Source organism: Manacus vitellinus, unplaced genomic scaffold (assembly GCF_001715985.3).
Source record: "Manacus vitellinus isolate BGI_N305 unplaced genomic scaffold, ASM171598v3 scaffold_12_pilon, whole genome shotgun sequence".
NCBI classification, from domain to species: domain Eukaryota; kingdom Metazoa; phylum Chordata; class Aves; order Passeriformes; family Pipridae; genus Manacus; species Manacus vitellinus.
Window position 1 is genome coordinate 2,839,430 of NW_021938949.1, and position 27,517 is coordinate 2,866,946.

A 27,517-nucleotide genomic window follows, 5' to 3' on the forward strand; every position below is an offset into this window, starting at 1 on the left:
ACAAGGTAGAGCTGCACATCCTCCTTCATTAAAAAATATTTTTATCTAGTTTTAGTCCCTCTCCAGCTCCCATTCAAACACAATGTAACATATGAGCACAATATAAAATAAGAGCTACAGTAAGCTGGGACACAGTGCCATAAAACAAAAGAGGGGACATCTTAGTGTTTGCAGCTGGAAATGGCTCCAGGAAGCAGCCAATGCATGATGAGGATGTCAGAAACCAAAGTATCACTGAAGTGAGACAGAGTTATCGTTACAGATTCAGTCATTCAAGACCAGAGCATTTCCCCTCTCACTCTTTGTGAAATGGTAAAGGAAGGCAAGTGCCAAGTTGCAGCGTTGCAGTTGCAGAGTCTTCAGTTAAATGATCTTTTCTCAGCTAAAGGAAAAACACTCCAGTTATGAAAATCACCTCCCCAAGGGTTCAAACAGCCAGTGCATTTCCTGGGATTCAGCATTTGCTGTATCAGTCTTTCTGCTTGCCAAGGAAGTTGTCAGATAACATGGGACACAGAAAGTGGTGTTCTAAAACCTGCTCAACTGGAACTGACTGCAGCTCACCCCAGTGACAGCAAAAAGAGAGGCACAACCCACTAACCAACTCTGCTGTTGCCTCAGGTCTTTTGCATGACAAACAAGCCAGTTTTCTTAATAACAAACACTATTTTCCTATCATAAAACACTTTTTGCACTTTTCCCAGGACTAAATTAGTCAGTCTCTGGGCTAGAAGCAGTTCTATTATGTCCTTCAGCCTCAGAGATTTCAGGCAATCCAGCAAAAAAATAAGTAGAAGACACATCTGAGATACTTACAGAGAGATGCTCAGAGGTATAACCCTACTAAGTCAACGTTAAAATAGTCTCTGAGTGTAACAACTCAGCAAGTATGAAATTGGTATTTGGTTTTCAGAGCCTCGGTGACTCATGACTAGAGTCAATTTGGAAAACAAATCTCCAGCTGCTCAGATTCATTCTCTTTTATTTAAGCTACAAACCCCCAAAACGATGCTCTTGGTGTAACCTGTGCTTCCAGGGAGCACGTCAGACACGAGTCTCACTTTGAAAATTTCACTTCTAACAAAATGAAGGCTCACAGTTCGGCTTTCAAAGAAATGAGGCAAAGAATTACTGCTCATGTTGAACCCCAGGAATCCATGTGGCTCTGGGCAGGCTTCGAAACATGTTAATAAGGTCCTCACTCTCTTGATCATTCTGCACATAAATGTCCTGCAGCTGCTCTTCACTTACACATTTTATTTAGGTTAAGGATTAGCAGATAATGGGATGAATTTGAAACATTGCTTGTAGGGGGAGAGGGAGGCAGGGGACTAAAACTAAGGAGATTCAGGTCAAACTGTGGAGTTACTGACATGAAATTAATTGCTTTTGAGAGCTCTAAGAACAAAACAGATCCAGCACACTTGCCAGCTGAATGTATTTCTTGACAAAGATAAGATAAAGGAGTGGGAAAAAAATCCCTTGCTGCAGGTGTCCATTTGGATGTAGTTTAATCATCCCATATGCTGGAGCCTCACTAAATCTGGCTAGAGGAAATCTTATTCCCAGAGGATTTACGGCAGGACATTGGACTGGACACAGAGGCAAACAGGATCAGATAAATAGCTGTAGACTTTTTGGTTCAGTTCATAAACAAAGTTTTTCCCTGCAGAAGTGTCCCACTCATCAAAACCACATTTTCTTCTGTATCTTAAGAAAAACTCAGTGGACTTGATGGTCTCAAAGGTCTTTTCTGACCTTAATGATCCTATGTTTCTATCTATTGGCTACATTATCTTTGCCCTCTTTACTACTTGTTGGTTCCCACTGGTTTTTCTTCTTTGCCCCTCAGTCTGCATCCTTCAACCTTTTAGTGATGTCTGTGGAGGACACAGAGCAAGAGGGTCTGGCCTGTACTGGGAACCTCCAATCTTTACAGATAATTGTGATCAAAACTGCTTGTTTTCAAAAAGCCACATGTGTTGAGGGAAAGTGTGTCCCTGGGGTAAAATTAGGTAAGGAATAAATGTGGCCAGCAGCTGGAATGGACCAAAATGAAGCCTGAAGCGTTGGCTTTGGACATGAAATAGGGGCAGTTGGCTCCCATATCCCACTGCCTTCATCAAAAACCACATTTTGGATACCAGCAACCTCACACCATCACCTCATTCCCTTCTGGAGACACTCTGTGTGTGGCTCAGATGGTAAAGAGGTGTTTTCACCTGCTAAAAATCTTTAGTCTTTGGGACTAACAGAGCCATGGAGAAGGGGCTGAGAGACTTGTCCAAAAGTGCCACAGACTTTCCTAAACAGCTCAGACAGTGACGTGACCATAGGCACAGAATGGTTTTAACCTTTTCACTTCTTTTGTTTTTCCTTTTCTTTTTTTCTTTCAGTAAGAGTCCCAACTGGAGACTCAGAGCTTGCTTTTGTTTATAAAGAGCCCAGAGCCCATGGTTTCTGCTTGTTTCTGTCTCCTAACTACTACCAGCACAGAAATCACAGTGGCAGTAATGCAATTCATAGCCAAGGGCAGGGAAAGCTTGAGAAATGACTGTGTCAGGTTTGCACAGGGGAGGGAGGAACAGCAGGATAATGGAGTGTGTGGAGGCTGCAGGGCACAGCAGTGCAGGGCTGCAGTTAACTCGGTGTAACAAGGGAACAATCTCTTGGCAGCCACCTGAGAAAGCTGCTCTCATTTTCAGGCACTCCTGGTGGGTGGTATTATTGTAATTTAGCATGTGCAAAGCATCTGGAGGGATCCTGACTGAGGTGATGGTTCCCTCATTCAGGCACTATTCACATATGACTGCTCTGCAGGGCTCAGGAGCTTAACCTGTGTCTAGAGTTTATCTGTGCAGCCAGGCTGGAGTATGAGGTGACCAGTGAATGAAGGACATGTCCCAAACTCAGCAACAAAACTAGTCAGCAACAGGTGACCTACAGCCCAGCTAATGTTTGGTGAGAGGGCAAAGCCAACATTGTCATACTTATCTCAAAGCCTGAGGAAAAAAAACTTCTAAGACTCATAGGGGTAATTTGTCCTCCACAGGTCTTTACCTGGCTCTTGGTAAATGGAAGGTAGCTTAAATTTATAAGCCTTAATTTAAATTTAAATACTCCTGTTACTCATGAAAATGACTTGTCCCATTTTGAGCATTTAAACAGTCATAACAGTATTCTGTGACAATGAGCCCCATGGTCTCCTTCTCCTTGATTAATTATTGGCTTCACTCCATGGAGTGGAAAAGTAAGCAAGCCTGTGCTCCAGGAACAGCAATAACTGCCCTCACAGGCAGCACTGGAAAGGCATTCCCATCACATCCTAACTGGCAGGAGGTGGAATTTAAAACACATTAAACTGTGTTGTAAGTTAGCAAATTGAGCTTTCCTAGAGGCACAGTGATTGGCACGAATGAATTCCCTCAAAATGGAGAAGCTAAGGAGTTTGGGGTTATTCTTGCCTCAGTAGGGAGATATCACAATTTGGGGATTGTGGCAGTGGCAACATCAGGAAAATGAGAGTGCAGAGAGCAGAGAGCTGCCTCCCAAGAAGGCAGAGAGCCACATGAGAGAGGGGAGAAATGGGAGATGATGGGACTGGGGGCTGAACTGCTGCTTCAGACAAAATTACAGCACTGCTAGGGAGAAATTGTGAGTTACAGAGCCATTTAGAGCCCCCTGGCCTAAAAGACCTGATGACAGAAAGTTTCATATTCATCTTCATGTCAGGTAACATCATTTATGCCATTTCCACTTGTTTTACAACTCTTGATATGTGTTGAACGGTGCAAGTGCCTCCCAGCTTCCAAGAACAGCAGCACAAATCACCATCCCAGATATCCTGAAGGCTGGCATGTGAGAAGATATGACAGACTGAGTTTATGGGCTTCCATTAAAAGGCTTTTCCTGTATTTCCTTCCTACCCTAATCCTTTCCAGACAAAAAAATGTTGGTCAGATCTTTGGCTGGACTCTTCTACTGACTCTTCCCTGGTGCATGGGTCCAAAGATGGAAGCAAGAAGAAAAGAGGTTGTAGCAATCTGGCCACAAGGGACTTATAGATTGAAGCCACAAGACAAAGACATAAGAACTTCCATATTCAGACAGACCAGCAGGCAGGAAATGGGCTCAAGTTACACCAGGTGAGGTTTAGATTGAGTATTAGGAAAAGCTTCTTCACTGAAAGGGTGGTCAGGCATTGGAACAGGCTGCCCAGGGAAGTGGTGGAATAACCATACCTGGAAGCGTTCAAAAAATGTGTAGATGTGGCACGTGGGGACATGGTTTAAGTGGGGGACCTGGCACCAGCACCCTGAACTGCTTGGTGTGCAGGTGTCAGAGGTGCCACGTGAGGAACAACAGCAGCAAAGACAAAAAAACAAACCAAATTCTCCAGCAGTTGACGGCAGCGTGAGTCAAAGGTTGGCAGAAAGAGCTTCAGATTGTTGCTGCAGGGAGGACTCTCTGATAATATTTCCACAAAATGACCCTAATTGTATGATTCAACATAGAAAGTAGGGAATTAGAAAACCCATTCTTTTGATTTGAGAAATGATGGGATCTGAAAAGGCAAGAAAAAAACCCTTATTAACTATTTCTGCAGAGGCGGCCTCGCTGATTCAGAAATGGACATCTATAAATAACCCTGGTAGAACTCAAAGCAGCTTTCTGTTATATATTGTTTTTTTCTCACTCTATTCATACAGTGGTATTTTTCCTCTGGGATGTGCAGAGCTACTATTTTCTGATTCAAAGCATGACACAAACAATTAACATTAGCAATTATAATAATGTGCCAGCGTGGCTGAAAGCTCGCTGAATTAGTGGAATCATCTGCATAAAAATAATTGCAAACAAAAACTTTATTAAAGAAGCTTGGAAACCTTCTATTAATTAATGTAGTATTCCATTAATAATGATGTTCAATTAAGACTGCTGTCCCAAAGCCTCTCTCAAAAACATCTGACAGGAGAAATAGGAGTGCACTTTGCTGGAGTCCTTCCCATTCCATGGCTGTTGAGCAAGCCAGAAGGAGAATCATGGACAATACTTAAAAAAAGTATTTTCCCCTCTTTAGTCTTTTCTAGGGCAGGCAAAGCACATGTACAAGCCATAAATGGCTTGGAGTGGGAAGAATACCTAACAGCAAGTTATTTCCCAGGCTCTGTGCCTGTCATGGCCTATTTGCTTTCACCCGCACCGAAGCCTTCCCTGAGGTTCTCATGGTGCTCATGTTCAATCAGTGCACATATTCTGGTACTCCTAATGCCTACAGATGGGAAAAGCAGCTGGAGAGGTTGGCAGGGAAAATCAGCTCCTTGGTGGCAGTTGCCTGGGGGAATATAAATATTCCCACAGGAAATGCAAGAGGCAGTTTCAAGGGAAGAATGAAAGCCTGGAAGAAAATAACAGCTTTATTACGAGGACAGGAGCGAGATGCTCAGGTGAAGAGGAGAAGCAGCAGCTTCCATTAGTGTTTAGGATGTGCAGAGACCCTAAAAATAAACCCATTATGGAACCATCTGTGCTCCACTAAGTCTTTTCCAAAGCTTCGTTCTCCTGCCTTCAAGCCAGTTTTTAATCACAGGACTTGGGGCATCCTGCCTGCTTCAGGCACAAAGGCTCATAGCAGTGACATTCCAGGGCTTGGAAGGATGCAGCCAACACAGCACACAAGAGGACCACAGGCAAGACAGCCCCAGGACAGCCCCAGACTGCCCGTGTTCACTGCCAGTGTTCGTGCCCAGCACTGTCTGGCTGGGAATGACGGTGGACAGGGGTTAAGGACCTCTGTGAACTCCCCAGGAACAGTGTGGATAACTGTGGGATACTCCATCAGCCTGGCTTTGCTCCTCATCAGCCTGCAAGAGTAATGTTGCCCTGAGAGCCACGTGGTTAAATAAGGGCTAATTGAAACCCAGTCACGGGATACTCCAGTCTAAGAACAAGGCTCCAACCTTGACTGTGCTGTCAGCTCTTCCAAAGGAGAAAATTCCCATTATTTTCACAGGAATGACAAAGATGACTTCACTTAGTGCAGCATGTGACCGTGGTTTAGACGGCTGAAAAAAGGTTTAGAACTCTGCTCTAATTTGTTTTGTTAAACAGAGGTCATTTGTCAGTAATTTTTGAACCAAAATTACTTTACAGACAGGGCTGTAAAGTATCTTCTTTTTTACGGAAAACATCTTGCAGGTCAGGTTTTAGTGCCCCATAACAGCTTTAGAGTAGCAGGGACACAGCACATGACTACAAACCTCCAGGGTTTTTCTGAGGTGCTAACCTGTAGACATAGGTTGTAGTTATCAGTCCACACTGTGGAAGGGTGAATATTTTCTTGTTTAATATTTTTCCATTGCTGCTGGATTGCACAAATTAGAGGCAGGACTTCAGAAGCCAGACAGAGAGCTAGTAGTGGCTGGTCTGGCTTACAGTTACTGTTTGGGAAATACGAGTGCACAGCATGTTCTCGTTCATAATCCCCTTGCGGGATTATTTAAAAAAAAAATAATTTTGAAACAAAATTAATTTAAATTACTGGCTTGGGAATTGAGGGGTTATGTTTTGCTTGCTTTTTTTTGCTCTTAATACAATTAGCAAAACTTGTAATATTATCTACATTTGCAGATACTGTGTGGATAAACCAAGGAGGAAAGTCTGAGCAACTGATGCTGCCCCTCTCCTTGGCCTCGTTTCCACCAAAATATGGTGTAAAATATTTAATTACTTTTGTGTATTTGTCCAGGAATTTAGGAAAGGCCATATAGTCTGATCCTTCCAAATAGTCATTCCCGTGCTCTGTCTAAATCCATCAGCCTCAGGATGCTCACTGTGCCTTAGGAAATGCTTCCAGTGGTTCAGCCTGGGCACCTCCCCAAGGAAGCTGCTGTTTCCAAACATGCAAAGGCAACCCACAGGTTAGTAGGGCTGTACATGTCCCATTCAGGGGTGACACAGATTTCCACTTCACTCATGTTTTAACAGAGTAATGTGAAGTAGCAGCTTTCACAAAATCACAGAATCATAGAATGGTTTATGTTAGAAAAGAGTTCTAAGATAATCGAGCTTAACCATTCACTCAGCACTGTGTTCACCACTAAACCATGTCCCCAGGGGTCATGTCCACACGCCTTTTGAACACTTCCAGGCATGGCAACTCCCTCACTTCCCTAGACAGCCTGTCCCAATGCCTGACCACCCTTTCAGTGAGGAAATCTTCCCTAATATCCGATCTAAACCTCCCTTGGGACAACCCAAGTCCATTTCCTCTCATCCCGTCACTTGTTACCTGGGAGAAGAGACTCAATTCCAACTGGCTCCAGCCTTCTGTCAGGAAGTTGTAGAGGGTCATAAAGTCTCCCCTGAGCTCCCCCAGCTCCCTCAGCTGCTCCTCATCAGACCTGTGCTCCAGATCCTTCCCCAGCTCTGTTCCCTTCTCTGGACACCCTCCAGCACCTAATTCATCCTTTAGATTAGACAGAACAGAAGGTGCCTGAGTGCTGAACGAGCACAGTGGAGTTAGTGAGGGTCCTTGATGGGCAATTCTGTGGATGAAAACTGAAATGGAACCATTTAGTACTTGCATGGCTGCAGGTGAATTTTTAGTACATAACTCTAAATATTGGCTTGAAACCACCTGCTCTGCTTCTCCTTTCTAGAAATGACACAAGACATGGTTTTTTTTTTTCAGTAAATTGTACTCCTGAGCATGATTCACATCGAAACTGTAAAGACCAAACTTTGCTTTCTTCCTTTCTCTTAAATCTTGGAAAAGTGGCAAGGTTTTCTCCTAAAACCATTCCATCATCATCAGAAGTAGAACAGAGCAGAGACAAGTTTCACCTTGTCAGTCAACATCAATCTAAATCTTGCACAGAGCAGTTCTATTATCAAAATTCAAACAAGCTAGTGTCCATCTCCAGAAAAATACCCTCATAGCCAAAATCTTGTCAGCAACAGAAATACACCAGTAGGAACATATTTCTAGCACAGGAGAGGAAGTGGCCTCCTGATCCTCCAAACCTCATGTCAAGAAAGTAATTGAGTAAAAGCCCTTCATTAATTCCTGATACTCTCTCTGAACTCCAACTGAATTTTTCTTTCTCTACTGCACTGTTGCTGGACCCCTCTGCTCTGTGGGTTGGAAACCATCCTCTAATACCCACTCCCAAGTCTGTCTCTAGAATGCCTATACCCATTTCTTCTTGCACTGACAGTGTCCTTGATTGTAAGTAGCAGTTTCTAATGTTTCTTCAGTGGTGATGGATTTACGGGCAGCAATAACACTCCTTGGCAGCCTTCATTTTGCAAGGCCACAATACCACCGTTTCAGATGCAGCTCTTGAAACCATTCACATTTTAAGAGTGCAGCTCTCTGGGCACACTTTTAATTACTGGTATTATTTCAGGACTTCATGAGGGCTCTGCTCTCTGTGGCTTTTTTGTGGGGTAGGCTCTGCACAAAGAGTCTAAAGAACGAGTCACACAGATGTGAGATGAGAGGGGGCGAGTAAAGGCAGTGGGAAGACAATGGCCTGAGGTTAATCAACGGGAAAAGTGTTTCTGTCCTTTATCTGAGTTGCTGAGATGAGACACTCGACATGGATTCAGGCAGTTCAGGGACTTCAGATGCTTTGTATTCAGAGACAACCCTCTCATTGCATATGTGCTTGTTTACAGCTCAGCTCCCTCATTTTCATTCCTGCCTTGCTTTGGGAACTTTACTGTGGACTGGTGCAGGGTGGGACAGAGTGAGTGCTGTCCCCAAATCTACAGCCACTGCACACACCCCACTCGTGCTCTGCTCTGGCTTTTTGATGAAGTTTAAAAAATGTCATTAATGAACCATCAATGAAGGCTCTGCCATTCCAAGTGGCAGATGGAATAGAATTGACTCAGCTGGATGGAGAGTCAGGAGATGAGGGGGGGAACATGGAGCACTAACACGAGCTCATGAATTCCACCAGTTGATGTCCTGTCCTGAGACTTGCTCTTTCCTCTTGTTCCACAACAGAAAGGCACAAATAGAAGGATTGCACCTGAGATCTGGAGCCTGCTCTGCTCTAACCACACCAGGCAGCACATCCCTTTTAAGTGCAAACCAGTGCTAACTGTGCAGATCTCCTTCCCACTGGGTATATCCTCAGTCTCTAGGTGTCAGAGATTTTGCTCTAACAGGTCAGATCACTTTGTTCTAAGAAACTTGCTCTGTATTTATGCTCTACATTTCTTCTGACAGATTTCTAGAAAGCATTTAGTCAAAGTCTTCCATTCCTACCAACAGAGGCCTGCAGCAGCAGTCTTGCCAGCTGCACACCAGACTGAACACCAAGGGGCAGTTCAAAGGAGCTTGGAACAGGGGAGGATAAAGGAAAGGAAATTTTCCTCTCCTAAACCCTGGGAGATAGTTAGGGGGTAAAAAAGAAAAAAATAAAAAGGCTACGTTGTTTCAGGAAAAAAATATTTCAATCTTTTGGGAAGAAGTAATATGTGGGATTTAGGAAATCTGAATGTAATTGTAAGAAAGAATGGTGACACTGCCTCAGTGCTGTGGGAAATCAGATGCTTTAATGGAGAAATAGAAAGAGGTAGATTTAAAAGCAACAGGAAAGCAAAATTTCCCTCAAAACCTCAACTCGCTTTCGTTACCACTATACAAATGACAAAAGATGTTATGACAATGTTTGTGGGTTTATTGTTTTTTTGTTTTAGAGCTGCCTTTGTCCAGTAACCCGTGCAGAAGCACATGTCATTTTTAATCTTCAGCCTATCTCCCTTTCAGCACCATCCTTTTATTGGATTCAAAACTCAGCAGGGACTTAGATGCTTCCCAGAACAAATACCTTTCATCCCCTACTTCTTCTTCAATCACCACTGAACAAATAAAACATCTCCTGACTGAATCCAGCTGGCCATTGCCAGCACACTGTTTAATAACAAGTCAGGAGTTTTACAAAGGACTCTTATTCCCTCTCACAGGCTGCTATAACAGCACACCAACGAGGGAAAATCCGTGACAAACCTATCTGGGTTTTTGCATTATCAGCAATTTGGGTTTCTGAATTATCAGCAACAATAAGGGAAAAATATGATTCAACAGAAGCATTTCAATCTTTTTTTCTTTTTTTAATAATTTTTTTTCTTCAGCTTGATTGGTGTTACTGACAGCAGGTTTCCTCCTATGGAAAACCCTTCCTTTACTAGTGTGAGAATGGGATTTGATGGGATGATGAGGCTGAGTCAGTGGGAACTGCCTGTGTGCACCTCTGGGATGGATCAAACCTTGGCTATGAATGAGAACACACAGACCATGAGATTCACAGCAGTGTGGGCACATTTAACAATGACAAAGGGAAGTGCCCTGAGCTAATCTTGCCAGATCCTGCCTTGAAGATCAGTGCTCCTCTACAGAACACTTTGTGCACAAATTCTACATTTTTTTATTCTCAGCATATTTCTTTTTGTTTGTGAGCTTGTTTTGTTCTGCATGGTAAACACAGCATGGCCCTCACAGTTTTAAGACCACCTACCTTTAGACCTTGAGAAACTAATGTTGACTTAGGAGGGATCTCAATGACTCATTGGCATTCAGTCAGAGTGCCAACAACAATCAAGGTCTCTCCTTCATTTTCTATTATTTAGGTGCTAAGTGAAATGTTTACAGGCTTATTTTTTGGCACAGTCAATAAAGGATTGGTTCATATGTGACAGAACTGGAGAAAATGAGATTAGAATAGGTCTTCACAGTAAAAAGGAGGCCCTGGTTGAGTTTTCCTTCCTTCCCAGTTGTGTTGGGGGTCTCATGGACACAAATGGCAGATGATTCCATTACTTCTTGCTGCATCTGAGACCTCTGACCCTCAAAATAGGTGTGGGGTTCCTTAGATTTTAGGGCAGGAGAACATTTCTGTGGGTTGTGAATGGAGGACAGAAGGTTGGATAAAGAACTGAGGAAGAACAGAACCAGGGACAGGAAGACATAGAACAGATTTGGAATAAAAGGGACTAGATCCAACTCTTTCCCACTTCAGCCCAACTGAGGACTAAGCTCCCCAGCAATGCAGCAGCTCCCTGGGCTGGGGCAGTAGTGGTGAAGTTCATCTCCAACAGAAGAACATCCATGTCAGTACCTGATCACCAAATCAACACTCTTTGCCATGGCAACCAAATATTTCACCTGCTCTTAAAACCCCCAACGTGGGAGACCCCACAGCCTTCCAAGCAGTTGTGTTCCAATACAGCAGGTGTGCTCCAGTCTCCTCCTTCAGACAGCACTGCTTTGGGACTCTGCACTGACAGAGCTAAGGAAAACCAAGCAGGTGGTGGGTGACAAGCACAAAAATATTGAGCAGTCATAGAATTTGAATCTTCCTGGAGGTCTCCTCTATCTTCACCCTCAGTAGGCACTCATGGAGTGAGGTGGATGGATGGAGTGGGGCAGGAAAAAGGAACTGACAGATTCCCACTTTGGGCCAAGATGTGAAACTATCAGATTGTATTTTTTTTTACCAGGAAATACCTAAATTCTCTCATTTCACCCAATTAGTAGGTGCCTTCTTCCACCCAAACTAAAATGGGGGGGGGGAAGAGAAACCCTAAATAACTGGAATTGATTGTCAAAACTGATTTGGTCTTGGGGCACTTTGTGATGAAGATGTGCCAAACCTAGAATTTGACTAGAGGCAACCTGTAATGAAATATGAATCTGGGCTGCCTTCACTGGAGCATCTCTGGAACTTTGGAAAGCAGATGTGGCTCGACAGACACTGAGGTATCTCATGCTGGTTAATGCTGGCTGGATACTGGACATTTTTTGCATGATACAATGGGAATTTGAAAAGGCAGACTATCTTCATTCACAGCATGTACAGGAGAGTGCTTAATTGCTGCTTCTCAGTTGTTTTCAATGCTGAAGCTGACTGCAAAATTTAAATCTTCAAGTCAAAGTTTAAATACCACAAGAACAATTTAAAATAGATCAGCTGGGCCACTTCTGTGTTGAAAGCTGGATACATTTATACCATCTTATCTAATTGTTTTTGTGTTATTTACTCAAGCATTTATAAAAGATTCAGCATAAAAGCAGGGAATATAATTACAGTGAATAATTTGCATTCTTTATTCAGTGTAAATTAATTCAGGTCTCCAAGCACTATGGGAATTAGCTTTATATGCACAGTAGAAGGCTTGAAATAGAAGTTTAAATTGATGCATCATAAAAGTTCCCATTGAATGTTTTAAAGTTTTTTTTCTTCCCATTAGCATAGATTATTCTGTTTATAGATACTGGAGTGCAAGAAGATTTGTATTGTGAGTAGAAAAGGCCTTGTTAGGAATGTTCAAGAGGAAAACTTTGCCTAAGACTTTGTAGGGATGCTACACTCCAGGAAAACAGGAATTCTTTCACTGAGGTCACTGTCAATAATCAAGTTGTAAACCTGGGGAGGGGAGGGAGAGAATTCCTCCACAGCAGTTAATCCTCTGCTATCAGAATAAGGTTTCTCTCAAGGATTAGCACTGCATGGCACTCAGTGGAGGTGGTTCTAAATTCAGTTGAACTCTTCTAGACAACACAGCACAAACAGTACAGAAATACCAGTCAGGTAATCCAAGAAATAACGCAGAAATAACCCACCAGGCCACTACCTATGAAAATATATCCCTGTGACTCAAGCTTTGTGCCTACAATACATTTGGTGACTGATGCACATCTGCCTGTTCCTTTCCACTAATTTTCCTTTCCTCCTGTCCTCTCCCTTTTCCCTGTATTCCTAATTTTCAGTTGCATATCCACTGGACCTACCAAACTCCCTTCTGTACCCTGAGACAGGGAAGTGTTTCTATGCAGTCTCCTCAATTTGTATTCATTGTTTCGTGGGGACTGGTGGGGATTAAGCTCCTCTAATGATGTTCCTCCTGTTATTTAAGAAAACTTCTAAGCTTTTAATGAAAGAAAAATCGAAATTAACCCAAAGCAAAATAGAAAGATTTCCTTCTATCTCCTTTGGGTTTAGATCTTGGCATTATCTGGCAGGGAATGTAAAATGCCTCCTGTTGTCATGCACTGCCTTACATTAAAGAAAAAAAAAAAAAAAGAAAACTTGCCCCCAAAACTCGCAACTTGACACGCTCAAATCTCAGTTTCCCTTAATGAAGCACTCTGTGCTCACCAAAATTTTTGTGCTGCATCAATAAATCACGCACAGTTCTCTCCCTGAACACAAACTTCAGCTTTAGGCTTCAGCTCCTACGCACAGAAGGCTCCAGCACAGCATCAGTCAACAAAACCATGGATGTGCCCGGGAGCGTCAAAGCCATGACCAGTTTTCCAGACCTGGACAGAGTTATCAGAGGGCTTTGAGCAGCCCAGTAAGTGTCACCCACGGAAGTTAGAAGCATGCAAAACACATTACTCACCTCAAGCACAAGAAAAGCATAAAGGCAACTATAAGGGCCCCTACTGAAATACAGTGCCCCAGGTAGTTTATGATGAGAGCAATCTTGTAATGGAGCGCATACTTCCTCTGGAGGTAAAGAGATAACAGGATTAAATCAGCATGAATCTCTAAGCACTGACATCAAGGAACAGTTAATCAGTTTAGAAAACAGTAATTACTTTTCTCAACCTTGCAATGATATAACAGCTCCAGGGCTGATGCCTATATATAAGCCAAACATATTGCCCAGGCATAGAAGTACAGGCTTGGTGTGGTTTCAGTGTGGGATTTGCCAACAGTTTATTACAAATATCTGCAAAAGAAGTTATTTTCTCCCTGTTTCTTTTTTCTTTTTTTTTTTTTCCCCTGCAATTTCATCAGGATTTCTTGTTTTCATTATTATGCTATTTTAAAACTTCGTCATTTCAGGGCTACAAAACTACCAAAGACACATCTTCTCAGAGTTTCAAAAGTTATAAAACATTATTTTCTTAGGAAACAGCACTGTCTTTAGGAGCCAGGTTATGCCACTTTCCTGCTCAAATGGCTTGGTTTTCATACAAAAAATTCAGTAAGGAGTAATAAAGCCTTCCCATACAGGCAGATTTTCCTCTGAGGGACATTCCTTTCAAGCTAGGATCTTTATCCTTCCAACTGAGGAAGAGCTGGAATCTGGTGGTGTCCCTTCAGTTCTGAGAGAGCCTGACAAACCAGAGATCCTGTTGTTTTTAGAAGCAACCCAAGTATGTGATGAAGCTTCATGTGCTGGTGTCTGTTTCCTAGGATGGGGGGAGATTATTGGTAGGTTCTAGATCCCGCAAACAAAAAATTAAGTACCAAAGAGCTCCCACCTAAATCAGTGAATTTAGGGGTATGACCAAAAATCTGGCCTTGCAGTAACTGGAATGTTCTTTATTGGTGGGCTGCTGCTGGTTTCAGAAAAGAGAAGCATCTCCTTTCTTTCCCCGATGGATAGAAAGAAGTAGAAAAACACTATTCAGATAAATACTGAAGCTGGTTAAAAAGGGACAGAGGTTTGCTACTGAAAGAACCAATCCTCCTGAAAAATATATTCATTTATTGGGTTTGGCATTTGTTTCTTTTCAGGATAAGCAGATCTTTCCCCAATTTGGAATGTTGTCCTCCTTCAGAAAAACAAGACCCTTGAGAACTAACCACCTACATTTCCTCCCTTGTGACAAAAATATAAAAGCAAAATCCTACAAATGGCACCAGTTTTCTAATTTTAGTTGAACTTCCTTTTTCCATTTTTTTTTCCTAGCAATTTCCCTTAATATTTTATTCCAGTCAAAGGAATTTCTCAGTGAATGAATGTTTGGCTGAAACTACAACCAGCAGCTGTAGTTAATCTGTTCCATTGTTCTGTGAAGATAGCATCTTCCAGCACTTTGCCAAAAAACTCTCTTGGAATCATTTCTGTGATGAAACCTGCCTACATCTTCAGCACACGGAGTAATGTGCTGCTTCTGGACAGAACTCAACCATGCAAGGTATTTTTAAGTCCATTATAAAATCCCCTAAAATAAACTTCCCCATCCATGGGCCCATTTTGTGAATCGCCTCGAGGAGAAAAGAAAAAAAACCAGCAAAACAAACTTACAAAATCCAAATTCCACAATGAGTTTTATTTATCCTTAAGACACAGGGACACTTAAAGGGAAGGAAAAAGACACTTGACCTGATGTGCCTACCTGTGCAGTGCTGTATTATTCAGGGAGTGCCCTGGTAAACTGCATGGCTTAATTACTCTCCTGCTTAATAAACTCATGGAATCACAGAATATCTCAAGTTGGAAGGGACCTGTAAGCACCATTGAATCCAAATCACTACTTCTTGCAGGACTTCCTAAAACTAAACCAATATGACTAAGAACTTTCCTCAGAATTGCTCGTGTAGTGCTAGATATCTTCTGGAAGATGACAACATTTTTCCCAGGACAACGATCCTGCTCTTTGAGTCTGACCCTTCAGCTCCTTCCTGTGGCTCCTGACCACTGTTTCAACTTCACTCAAGTTTTAAGAGGGCATAGTTCAAAGCATTAGAAGACTAGTTAGAAAAATAAAATTATTAAACTCCTGTTTGATGCACTGATGCTGAAGGAAAAACAGGCACGACTCTCATATTTTCAGTTTCTGGCACTAACAAGGCTTCCCAAAGGCAAAATCAAATATCATAGAAACAAGAACTGCCTCAGTGCCTATGAAAAACTAAGCTGACAGGGTGGCAAGATCACTTTCCACCAGCCTACATGCAATCTGCATCTCTGGTGGATTTGAAGACGGCACCTTCAGGGCTGAAAAACACGTGCTCAGAATCAGTCATGTGTTGGCCAAAGCTCAGTTCATGTAAAACACTTTTATAACTCCTTTCTGTCTCGCCCTCGTGAAGACCAATACATCTAAAATGTCAACAACCTTCTACTGTTACCCAATATTCTTCTGCTTCCAGGAAGATGTTTCACTTCACTGAAATGAAGATATAAATTCTATTCAGGCTTAGGAGGAGGGTTTTTACACAAGAAATTAGCTAGAAAAGGAGATCGTAGAATCACAGGATGGTTTGGGTTGGAAGGGATGTTAAAGGTTGTCTTGTTCCAACCCCCTGCCAAGGGCAGGGACACCTTCCACTAGACCAGGTTGTTCAGAGCCCCATCCAACCTGGCCTTGAACATTTCCAGGGATGGGGAATACAAAGATGGTCTGCACACCAGTAGCCTTGCTCTCTGATCACAGCAGGTCACACCAGTGGAATCCTCCTCCATTACACACAACAATCATGTTACACCAGACAGTGCAGAGGTGTCTCCCACCAGCTTCTACCAGGTAAGCTGAGGAAGCACAGCTTTATATCTTTACCTGCACCAGCCCTGCAAATCTAAGACATGGTGGGCTCCCTGCAGCCAGATCTCAGGTAATTGTGGAGTTGTTCTGTGTAGAGCACTTTTCCCCTTGCTTCAGCCAGAATGTGACAGCCAACCTGTCCAAACCAATTCAGCTAATGATTTGACTGAATGACCACCTAATGACAGCACTCTTTAGTCCAATTGACAAGGATTTTTCTCCCTCTAACAGAACTTACTGGCAGGTCCTGCCAGTGTTTACAGCTCATGTCTCCCTGTGGGGCTCTGCACTCCACTGCCAGTTCAGTCACTTTAGATTTCTTCCTGTTGCCAGCATGATCTCATCACCAGCACGGTTTAAAGACACCACATCTCCTCTCCAAGGACTTTCAGAAGCCACTGGGAAGTATCTTTGTCATCCAAGATGCCTCTGAGTTGACTGCTTTCCTGTTCTGAGCCAGCTGGAAGCTGCATAACTGTGCCTGGTGTGGCTGTGCTCCTATGCAGGATATATTAGCTTAAGCCCAGCATGGTGCTAACTCAGCTACACAGCTTGAAGCCACCTCAAAACATCAGCAGAACCAAATTCATATCCAGCTGACATAGGCCACATAGACAAGACCAAAGTTCCTAAATTATAGCTCTTTTTGGAGGCTAAGATGTATTTTTTTTTTTGCTGCCTGAGACTCATTTTATTTCTAACAAGCACAGATCTGTGCTCGATGCAGCAAAAGTCCTTTTGACACAGGAGCTTGCAGGCTGAGTAGAATTTTTGCATTTGTCACACGCTGTGCCATCAAGCAGCCAGTAGGATCAAACTTATTTCTGTACCTTATTCTTGTGCCTTGAGAAGGAGCCAACTATTTGTTCAGAGGGTGAGATTCAGTCTGACATTAGGGCACCAACATCTGGGTATCTACCCAACATCAGCAGCAAGGGAAAGAAGTAGTGCACACACAGACATCAGTGACCCTTGAGGTGCACTCAGCAGACTCTGCTTCCCAGCTGGCCTTGGTGACTGACCTCCAACTGCTGCTGTTTAATCACGGAATCATTAAGGCTGGAAAAGGCCTCCAAGACCGAGTCCAACAGTTCACCCAGCACCGCTGAGTTCACCACTAAACCATGTCCCCAAGGGTCACACCCATGTGCTTCTTGGACACTTCCAGGGATGGTGACTCCACCACTTCCCTGGGCAGCCTGTTCCAATGCCTGGCCACCATTTCAGTGAAGAAATTGTTCCTAATATCCAATCTAAACCTCCCCTGGTGAGGCCATTTCATCTTGTCCTGTCACTTTTGTTACCTGGGAGAAGAGACTGACCCCCACCTGGCTACAACCTCCTTTCAGGCAATTGTGGAGAGCGATGAGGTCTCTCCTGAGCCTCCTTTTCTCCAGGCTAAACACCCTCAGCTCCCTCAACTGCTCCTCATCAGACTTGTGCCCAGACCCTTCCCCAGCTCTGCTGCCCTTCTCTGGCCATGAAGGACCCGAAGGGCACAGGTATTCCAAAGGACTGTCACCTGCCAGCTACATGGAGACACACAGGGGCATTTTAAACTACAGGACACAACTCCACACAGGGAATTAGATCCCAGCCAAAATGGGAATCTATGAGCAAATCAGTCCCAGACTGGAGTTTTATCAGCTGCTGCCACAGGTCTCGACCACAAGCAGAGCCATGATGTGTTGATGCAATCCAGGGAATGTGTGTTACTGAGCTGATGCCCCCTGAGACTGACCCACAGCTGACAAATCCCTAAAATTTCCCTTGCTACATGATCAAAACTCTGCCATAAAACAGGTAGAGCTGGGGATGGGGCATGTTCCTGTCCCATCTATCAATCACTGAATTCAGAGTCAAACCATGTGATTCTTCAGCACTCTGGCTGTGAGTGGCCAAACTTGACAGCAGTGTTGTTTCCTGTATTAAAAATAAACACAAATCACAGGGCACACCTCCCAGCTGATGCTTAGCATCTGCTAGGCTCAGTCAATAAATAACAGGAGAAACATGTGTGTGCCTGAATCTCACCTTTAATCAAACCCCCAGAGAAATCTATGGGGATTTTTTTTCCTAGTTTTTTTGGACATCACAAAGCAAGTATTCATCCGTAACACTGAGCATTAGGAGAGATTTCAAAAATATTCACAAATATTAATATCTGCAAAGCTTGTTGCAAATCTTTGAAGATCTAACAAATGAGTTTTTAAGCTTCTATAAGCAAGGGTGGGGAAACATCTGCACTTTCATCTGTTTAAGAAACACGCTATTTGAGTAGTTTTAAGCTATCACCATAGCTGCAAAGTTTTTGAAAGCAAAAACAGAGCACAGGAAATAATCCTGTCGTCTAGTCACAACACTTCTCCAGCCTTTTCAAACAAAACTCCTCTGTGTTTGCTGGTGCAGAGATAGCAACTGTTGGAGCCATGCAAACACATAAGGAGGGCCATTAAAATGCAGCAGCACTTTCCTGAGCAGCACACTGTTATCAGCTCAGGTTTCCTGTACCAGCTAAACCACATCAAAGATATGGAGCCTTCACCCATCTCTGCTCCCCGTTCTCTAAACCAGCACTGGCTGCTCCACCCCCCCCCCTTGCTCATTTTTAAGAGGGTGGTTTCACAGATGTGCAGATCCCTTTCAGGCAGAGCTGGTCGGTGTGTCCCCCTCAATCCCACCAACGCCCTCACTGCCCTGTGCCTGGGCTGGCCCCAGCACTCCTGCAACAAAATGCTGTAGGGAACTGAATCATCCAAAAAAACGACCCAGCAACAAGTTAGTTTTTCATTTTAAGTGGGAAAGAAATGTAAGGAGGGGCTGCCCTGGGGTGGTCCTTACTTAGGTCAGTTTAAATTGCCATGAGAGCATCATCACTCTGCTGGATCACCTGGAACATCCCTCTGGATGGCACTCAGGTATTGGTACATTTTTTTTCCTAATTTCTAGAAGCCTCCAGCAAAAGGAAGGAGGATGGGGTGCCACCAAAGAACTTAGCTAGTGGGTAAGAGCAGGTCCTCCTCAGCAGCTGGTGTGTAGTTACCTGTTTTCTGAGTCACTGGTTCAAAGCCCACATTGAGCAAACACATTGATCTCACAGGATGGATGCTGGACCTAAGACAAAGCACATCCTGACTGTTTGGGGTACAGCACTGCTCCAGATAGTTCCTGAGTACTAAATGTGGGATCTTGTCCACCTCCCCTCTGCAACTGGCACAGCACAACTGCAAACACGGAATGAGCTGGATGAACCCCAAAACTTAAACAGAGCTGAGCTGCTGAGCTCCACCCTGATTCTTAGAGGGGACAGTCACCCCTGGCAGAGACAGCACAAGGACTGTGTGTGCTCCTGCCCCACCACAGCAATCAAAACAGGATGGAGAGGAAGAGAACCTGGTGTGAAAGGCTGGAAGGCTTAAACTGTGTGAGGGTGAATGTCTGCCATGCCTCCAAGAAAAGCTGAGACATTTGACAAGAAAAGGGCTTTGCATAATTGCTTGCAGCCTTTTGGAAGGAGCTTAACCCCATATGCTAATTGCAATCTGTAAACTCCTATATCATGGAAGACTGGTTCAATCTTTTAAAGGCAGCTGAGACCTGAGTCTGCTTTTTATGTATTTTTCTTTTGCTGCCTCTTTACATATTTGCTTAAGGAGAAATGACATTGAGATCTGTAAAGGTCAGTTGTTGATGAGACCTCAGAATGGACAGATACAGGGTGGAATCAGCTGGTTAAACTTGTTTTTTAGTGCCAAAGAGGCTTTTGGTCTTAATGTTATCATTACTAACATTTACTGTAGCATCTGTAGGCTCTGAACAAAGCTAAGAAAAATCTGCATAAACATACATCAGCAGGGACAGAGTGTGATAAAAAGCATCCTTTTTTAAAAAACATGTGAGTAGGGGATATGGAGAGAGGACAAGTGATTTGCCTGAATTCACAGGGAGGTTTTGTTGCAGAGACAGAAATGGAATCTCTCTCAGAAGTCCCAAATTAGCATGTTAACCTTAAGTTTAGCTTTGCATTCACGTATGAGAAATGTCATTGAGAAGAATGAAGGTAAAAATACAGACCTTGTCATCCAGAATAGGCTCACACTGAGAGTAGTTTATCTTGGAAGCCCATGTCCCATTGCCCAGGCATTCTCTGTAGGCATTTCCTGGTAGAGACCAAAATAAAAGAGAGATGAACAGTCTGTGATGGACTTTAAACAGCCTAGAAATCTCACAGATTTGAGAAAAGATTAACGGAACAGATTATTTACAAGGCAAATTAACTTATCCCACCTCCGTGAGGACTAGAACAGCCCACTGAGGAGAGAAATAAATAACATGAACACAACTAGAGACTACAAGTATTTAAAGATATTGATTGATAGTGTTTTCTTACAGTCTATGAGTTCAGAAGACAGAAAAGGTATGAGAAGAACGTTGCAAGAGAAAGCTTAACGTTGGTATAGTCTTTTAAAAAGAAACTATACTCAAAACCAGAGAGGTTCAGGGGTTCAGTGCCCCCTCTGTGAGAATGGTTTGTGCATGGTGAACTTACTGCTCTACCCCCCTTCCATTTATCCCACTGCAAACTAGACAAAACATTCCCGGAGATGCTGATTTTCTGGAGTCTTCCTGTGCAACACTATTGCTGGGAAAACTTCTGCAAAAAACATGAGGAGCAAGATCAGCACATCTCCCAAACCTGGGACAGGTAGGATGGGGGGGATTACACAAGAATCCACCCAGAATTATTTCAGAAAGGGGTCCCTCCAGGTTAGGATGTGTTCACCCATTGTCTGTGGAAAAGAAACCACTTCTGGTCTTTTTCCAAGGTTCCAGTTCTCCCCAAATGTAAGTGAAAATCAGAAATTGCTTTACTGAAGCAAAGAGATTTCATGGCCAATTGTAATGTAACCCCGAGGAGCTCTGAGAACTGCATGTAATGATACTGGGGGTGAGGAGGGGAGTTCAATTTCTGGCAAGAATTCCTCTTCATCCCAAGGAACTCCGAGGGAAAACTATGCAGTTTTGCTGTACAAACTACCTTCCTCCACTCATCAAAAGTACATCCAATTCCAAGCAATATTTTTTTTTTTTTTACATTCTTATTTTGAACTGTTTCTTAGAAACAAGAGAATTAAAATAAAACAGGAAATTCAGAAGGATCCCCGAAGGACAAATGCAGGCGACTTCCCTAATGAACTCTTCATGATGTTCCTGCTGCCCTTTATCCAATTTCTTCTTGGGCCTTTGCCATGGTCATTCAGTGCTAGTACAGCACCCAGCCCTCAGGAAAATCAGAAATAAAGGCATCAGATTGAATGTTTCTAAAAGTTCTGTTGACAACAGCCTTTGAAAAACAAAGGTAAAGAGACTTTTTTAAGGTGTTTTTCCTTACAGAGAAGGACAGTCCACATGGAAAGCAACAGGACACTCCAGATTACACCATATCCACACAGAGCACTGATTTTTTTACTGCTATTGTCTACTTGCACTTTTCCACTGCTTCTTTTTGACATGACAAGGTAAAAAAACCAAAACAGTCTGAGTGGGATTTAGGTGGTAGGATCCAATTTACATCTCTCAAAGCCTTTGTATTTGTCCCATCCTTTGGCCAGTTGCTGATCTTGAATCTCTGTAGCAAACTTCTGACTCTCCAGACACTGAGTGGGTGCTTAGTGGGATGTTGAATCCCAATTCCAGGACAGTGCTCATGTGAAACCCTTATTTTATTCATTCAAACCATTGTTTTATTCATTCTGACTCTTCATTTGCCTTGCTGTGCCTTTCCAGCTCAGGTGTGGAGAGCACAAACACAGTCAAGACTTAGAACATAAAACCCACGTCAAGGCAGTTCTTTGAGGAACTTCTTTGAGTTATCTGGGTTTATGAGCTGTCACACCAGATCTCCTACATGGTGAGTATCAGAACAGGAGGAGGATAAAATCAAACTCTGAATTTTTCTAGTCCAGAATCTCCTCCAGTATCAGTCACTTCTCGGAAACAACAGCAGCAAGTAGATCTGACTTCTGGGAATATCTCATTCCAAACTCTAGCAGTCATAACTAATTTATATCCCACAGTAAAGGTCTTCTTTCTTTCTTTCTTCCAAATGTCTTACAGCATGAGCCCTAATAGCCACATGGAAACAAGTTTCTGATCACACTGGATGTATTTTCATATATCTATTTTAATAACATAATGCAGATCTTTTACCCAGTGCTTCAAAGGAGAAATACCTCATTTAGTGAGTGAGGTAATAAAGAGTAAGAACCTCACTGAAGGCACCTGGAGGAAGCAGCTCTTGTTGATGCACAGATGAATCCCATGGCATATAGTGAGTCCAGCATTTCTTGAGGATATTGGATCAATCCCACATGCACTGGATAGAGGCTCACTGTGCTCACAGACACTCAGTCACATCTGGCATGAGCTAAAATTCCTGTGTGTGCTGGTATATCCCTGCACAGAAGACTCTGGATAAAATAATGGCGACTTCAAATAATCATCTTGGCATTTTTCATAGCAGCAAACATCTGCCTCGTGACATCCCTGGTTACTGTCAAAGGCAGCACAGAGAAGATGAGGAAATACAGACACTGGACTCCACGACAGGCTGATTTTCTGGGACATGCAGAGTTGTGGCAGGGATCAAAGCAGTGAAGAGATGCCAAAAATGACAGATACATTGGTTCCATGAGAGAGATCAATGGAAGTGATGTGTCCCCAGCTACAGAGTGTGTAAAGGAAGAGGGAAACCAGCACTGATTGAACGTGCTGAAAAATATTCCTTCTCACCCGGTTTTCCAGGGAGAACTGGGATTAATGTGCTTCGTGCTAGAAGCATTCTTGCTCTTAGCTTTAAAGCACTGTGTATGGAAAGAGACTGGATTAAGTTCAGTTTTTCTTAATGATTGTCATTAAAAATAGGAGAAAAAAAAAAGGGAGAATCATGATGGAGAACTCCATTGTAGAAACAAACAATGAACGCCCAGGAAGAAAAGAACAATTACGTGATCTTTCTAGGGCAAGAAGAGTTAATTATAAATGGAAAGAAATAGAGCTATTAGAACTGTTTTTTTCCTAGTTGAAAAACAACTGTGTAAATTTTCATCTTCTTTGACAAATGACATACTGAAAAATTCTGTATACTTTCTCTTCTTATGATTTCTCCTTCCTTACTGACTTTGTTCTAAAGAAGAAATACACAAAATAAAGAGATACTTGGTGGTTACAACATGTGGTTATTTGTGCTCTGTGGTGCACTTGCACTCACGTAAGACAACTGGACAAGTAGATTTAATGTTCATGCAAACCAATAATGAGTAGTAGATGACTCATGATGGCACAGGCAACACTCAGTCATTATCCACAGAGCTTCTGACACATCATCCAATATTCATTTCTGTGCTTCAGTCGATGGTCTCTTCCTTGATTTTGGAAATGTTGATTTCCTTTTGCTGTGGATTGGTGGCACTTGATTTCCTCTGCTTAACCATTAGTCCAGGGGATGGGCAAGGAGGCAAAAAAGAAATCCCTGAATAGGAAGGAATATGTAGAAGAGCTCAGGTTGTCACTTGGGTTGCTGTTAGCTTCCAGAAAATGTATTTCATCCCCTCAGGCCTGTCAGCACTACATATGCATTTCCCTATCTCCTCTAAGAGCTGATCATAGTCCTATTCCACCAGCAAGACCAACAGCAGCAATGAGAGACCAGATGCACATCACAAGGACAGCAGAAGCACCAACATTTGCAGCTCTCATGGACTCTAAGGTGTTGTAAAAGGGATCTCCACTCCTGAAAAACTTTGTGCCACATCACAAGGGAGGTAAAAGATCTGAGCATGACTACAGCAAAGCCTTGGCAGGAGTAGAACTGGAATACCCTGCTCCTTCCAACCAGCCACCCACAGCAGGAACAGGGACTATTCTGTGTATGAAGCTCCTGTAAAAGCAATTCTTGCTGAGAAGTCCTAGGTGCCAATTCTCCCTAACTCCAGCTTTTGGGGAAGGAGTGTCCAGCTCAGCCTATTTATTTTATGGATCTTCTCTGATTATATTCAAAGAAACAGCCAAATAACTACAAGAATGTCTCACTTTCGTGTATTTGTATACACATGCCCACACCATGTAGAGCTTTAACTTTTCTTAGTGGAGTAAAACCATTTGAAAGCCACTGAGAAATTCTAAGGTAGAGAGTAAAAGATCCTTGAAGGGAGAAAAAACAAAAGTTGCATTTATCCAAATAAACAACTATGATAATCACAGCTCTGTCTATTTTCAGGGCAAATGGGAATTTTAAGAAAGCTCAGCATATCTGTTGTTTCAATAAAGAGAAGCTGATCAACCCAGATTTGAGTACTGTAGCCCCAAAAATAATGGATAGTGATTTTCATCTGGCACGAAGGACATCAGAGAAGCTCACAGGCTTTATTTAGTAGTTTATAAGGACTCCTCACACTCTAGTGTTTGATAAAGGGGGGAGACATCCAAACTGTTCACAGCTTTGCCCATAACCCCCTCAGCACCCCTGCAACTCAGTGCCAGTATCACAAGACTAGTTCTGGGAAAACTGGCATGGGATGTGAGCAGTTTTTCACCAATAAGCTCAAGGACCTTTATCCCAGAACTGAGCTGTGGCTTTCAGGCATCTGAACTCATGCAGAATGAACTCCTCCCAATCGTGTTACACTTTATTAACAACTCTGCTAGACACTCATCTAAAAAGCCTCCCAGTCTGTGTCTAAACAGCAAATGAAGCAGCCAACAGTCAATATTTGTCATCTCAACTGTGATTTTTCTGCTACTTAGAAACCACTGAACCCAGTGGCTGTGGTAAGTCTCAATATTCGGTGTAACTGCTTCAAAACTGCAAGTGCTCACATGAACGTCGGACTTAAAATACTGACAACCAGCAACACCAGACAGCAAAAGCACACACAAAGTAAACACAGAGTAGCTACAAAGGCTGTGCCAACACATGGGCTGAAAACTGTGTCCAGTTCTGGGCTCCCCAGTACGAGAGACACGTGGACATGCTGGAGAGAGAGCAGCGAAGGATCACATGGTGATTAAGGGGCTGCAGCATCTCTCCTTTGAGGAAAGGATAAGAAAGCTGGGACACTTCACTCTGGGAAACAGAAGGCTCGGGGGGATTTACTAATTTATACAAATACCTGAAGGGAGGGTGCAAAGAGGATGGATCCAGGCTTTCTTTTTTTTTTTTTTCCCATTGCCAGGACCAGAGGCCACGGGCACGAATCAAGAAACAGAAGGTTCCACCTGAACAGCAGGCAACACATTTTTGCTGTGAGGGTGAGGGAGCACTGGTTGCCCAGGCAGGTTGTGGAGTCTCCCTCCGTGGAGATATTTAAAAGCTGTCCAGACATGGTCTCAGGCTGTAGGTGGCCCAGATGACCTCCAGTGGTCACTTCCACCCTCAATCATCCTGTGATTCCCTCATTAAGAGGATACTATTTATTACCTTCTGGAACAACTTTAAAACATAGCTTAGGTACAACGTATTACATCAGTTTGGGAGGTAAAACCTTGACCTTAATTTCATTTCTAACTGCAGATGAGGTTGCATTTCTGAATGGAATATGTAAGGAAGAGTGTTTGATTAGTGGTATTCTTTATCTTTTTTGTTGTTGTTGTTGTTGTTTTTTATTGATCCTGCTGAACAACATAAAGCCTTTTAGGTAGCAGTAACTCAATATGTATAGATTGGCCTGGTGGCTTGTGTTCAGTCAGTAAAAGTCCATTAAAAACACGAAGCAAACAAGAAACCAGAGACAGGATCACTGGGTAAAGACGAGTGGATGTAATTCCCAGCAGGAAGTTAACCACATCATTCCAGTCATTAGCAGGTGAAAGACAATTCCAGACACTGCAAGTAGGCACTGCTGTAATGGATCTTGTCCTTGACAACTGGAACTAATCTGGTTCTGAAAAAGATTTTAGTCATCTTGCTGTCTCTCATGTAGATGATTTTCCGAGGAGGTTTACGCTTCCAGTTATCACTAAAATGGAAATCCAACCTCTCTAACTGCCTTTTGCCCTGGATCCCACACACACAGAGTGTCCACGGAGTCTTGAGACAAGCTCATCTGCTACTGGAGCAAAGGGAATAAATAGGCAAATGAATAAATTAATAAAAGACAGCCTGAGTTAAGCCCTGAGCTGGGCACAGCTAAGGGTATCTGACTGCTCTGAGAGGTTATCCACGTGAGCTGGCAGCCAAGCTGAAATGAAGGGTCCGTCAATCAGGAAACAGGAATCCCCACTGAACAAAATCCCTGGAAATTACAAGGTGTTGGAAAGTGGAGTGAGCAGTGACTCTGGCAGCCTCAGAGCCTCCCAGACGCAGCAAACACCTGAAAGGGGTCAGTGGGTCATGTCACCCATCTCCTCAGTAGCATTTGTTCAGTCCAGATTTAAAAGTCTAAGCCCCAAGAATTTCTGGCAGTTGCTTTGTAAAACTGTTACAGACAGTCTGCTAAATCTCTCCACTGGGATTTTTTTTTGTGTTAATATCCTAAATATATATTTTTTCCTTGCTCTTTAAGACAACTACTGAACCATTTTTGCCCCTGTACTGCCCTCTGACCAAGTTGAGCAATTAGCCTTCTTTTTCAGGGTGTGTTAGTTCTGCATATTTACCACAGGTGGAGTTCAACCTTTTAATTTTAAATATCAACTTGCATTCAGCCTCGTTCAGCACATCTCACCAGTCTTTTCCTACTCTGCCTTCAGGGCACAGCAAAGCAGCCAGTCAATGGTGCCCCCAAAATGGAGGTGTTTATCCCAAGTTTGCCAATGGAAAACAAGCCCAAACAAGTGAGGTTTTCCCTTGGAAATGCAACATTAAAATAGGTTCTGTGAAATGCTGGCCTATAGAATCAGAAGCAGACAGCAGAGAAAACCTGTCTTGTCTCGGTATCAGGCTTAAAGCTGGATGACATTTCCTGAACTGAATAAATGAATTTTGAAATATACAGTTATGGGGCAGCAAAAACCACTTGATAAATCAGGTAAATCGGACTCTGAATTTTTCTAAAATTTTTCTTCAGGGCGTAAAAACCTAAGAACACAGGAGTTAAAATAAAAGACAATATTCCAGTGTTGATTGTTGTAGCCCATAAGTTACTCACAACATGGAGCACTTCAAGTCTGGTCCTTCCTCTGTTGGATTTCAAGAGGAACCTGAACCCAGTTTAATGG

The 27,517-nt window shown here is 42.9% G+C and overlaps 1 protein-coding gene across 3 annotated transcripts in view; it reads right to left on the bottom strand.

Moving 5' to 3' along the window:
• The window catches only part of CRHR2 (corticotropin releasing hormone receptor 2), a 141,615-nt gene that overhangs the window by 43,011 nt on the left and 71,087 nt on the right, over positions 1-27,517 (bottom strand). For all 3 annotated transcript variants that reach the window (XM_025896822.2, XM_018089228.2, XM_008923667.3), the window contains 2 exons: positions 20,375-20,460; positions 13,420-13,526 (listed from right to left, as the gene is read on the bottom strand). In XM_025896822.2, coding sequence (XP_025752607.1) covers positions 13,420-13,439 — 20 coding nt within the window. In that variant the 5' untranslated portion in view covers positions 13,440-13,526; positions 20,375-20,460. The remainder of the gene's footprint in view (positions 1-13,419; positions 13,527-20,374; positions 20,461-27,517) is intronic.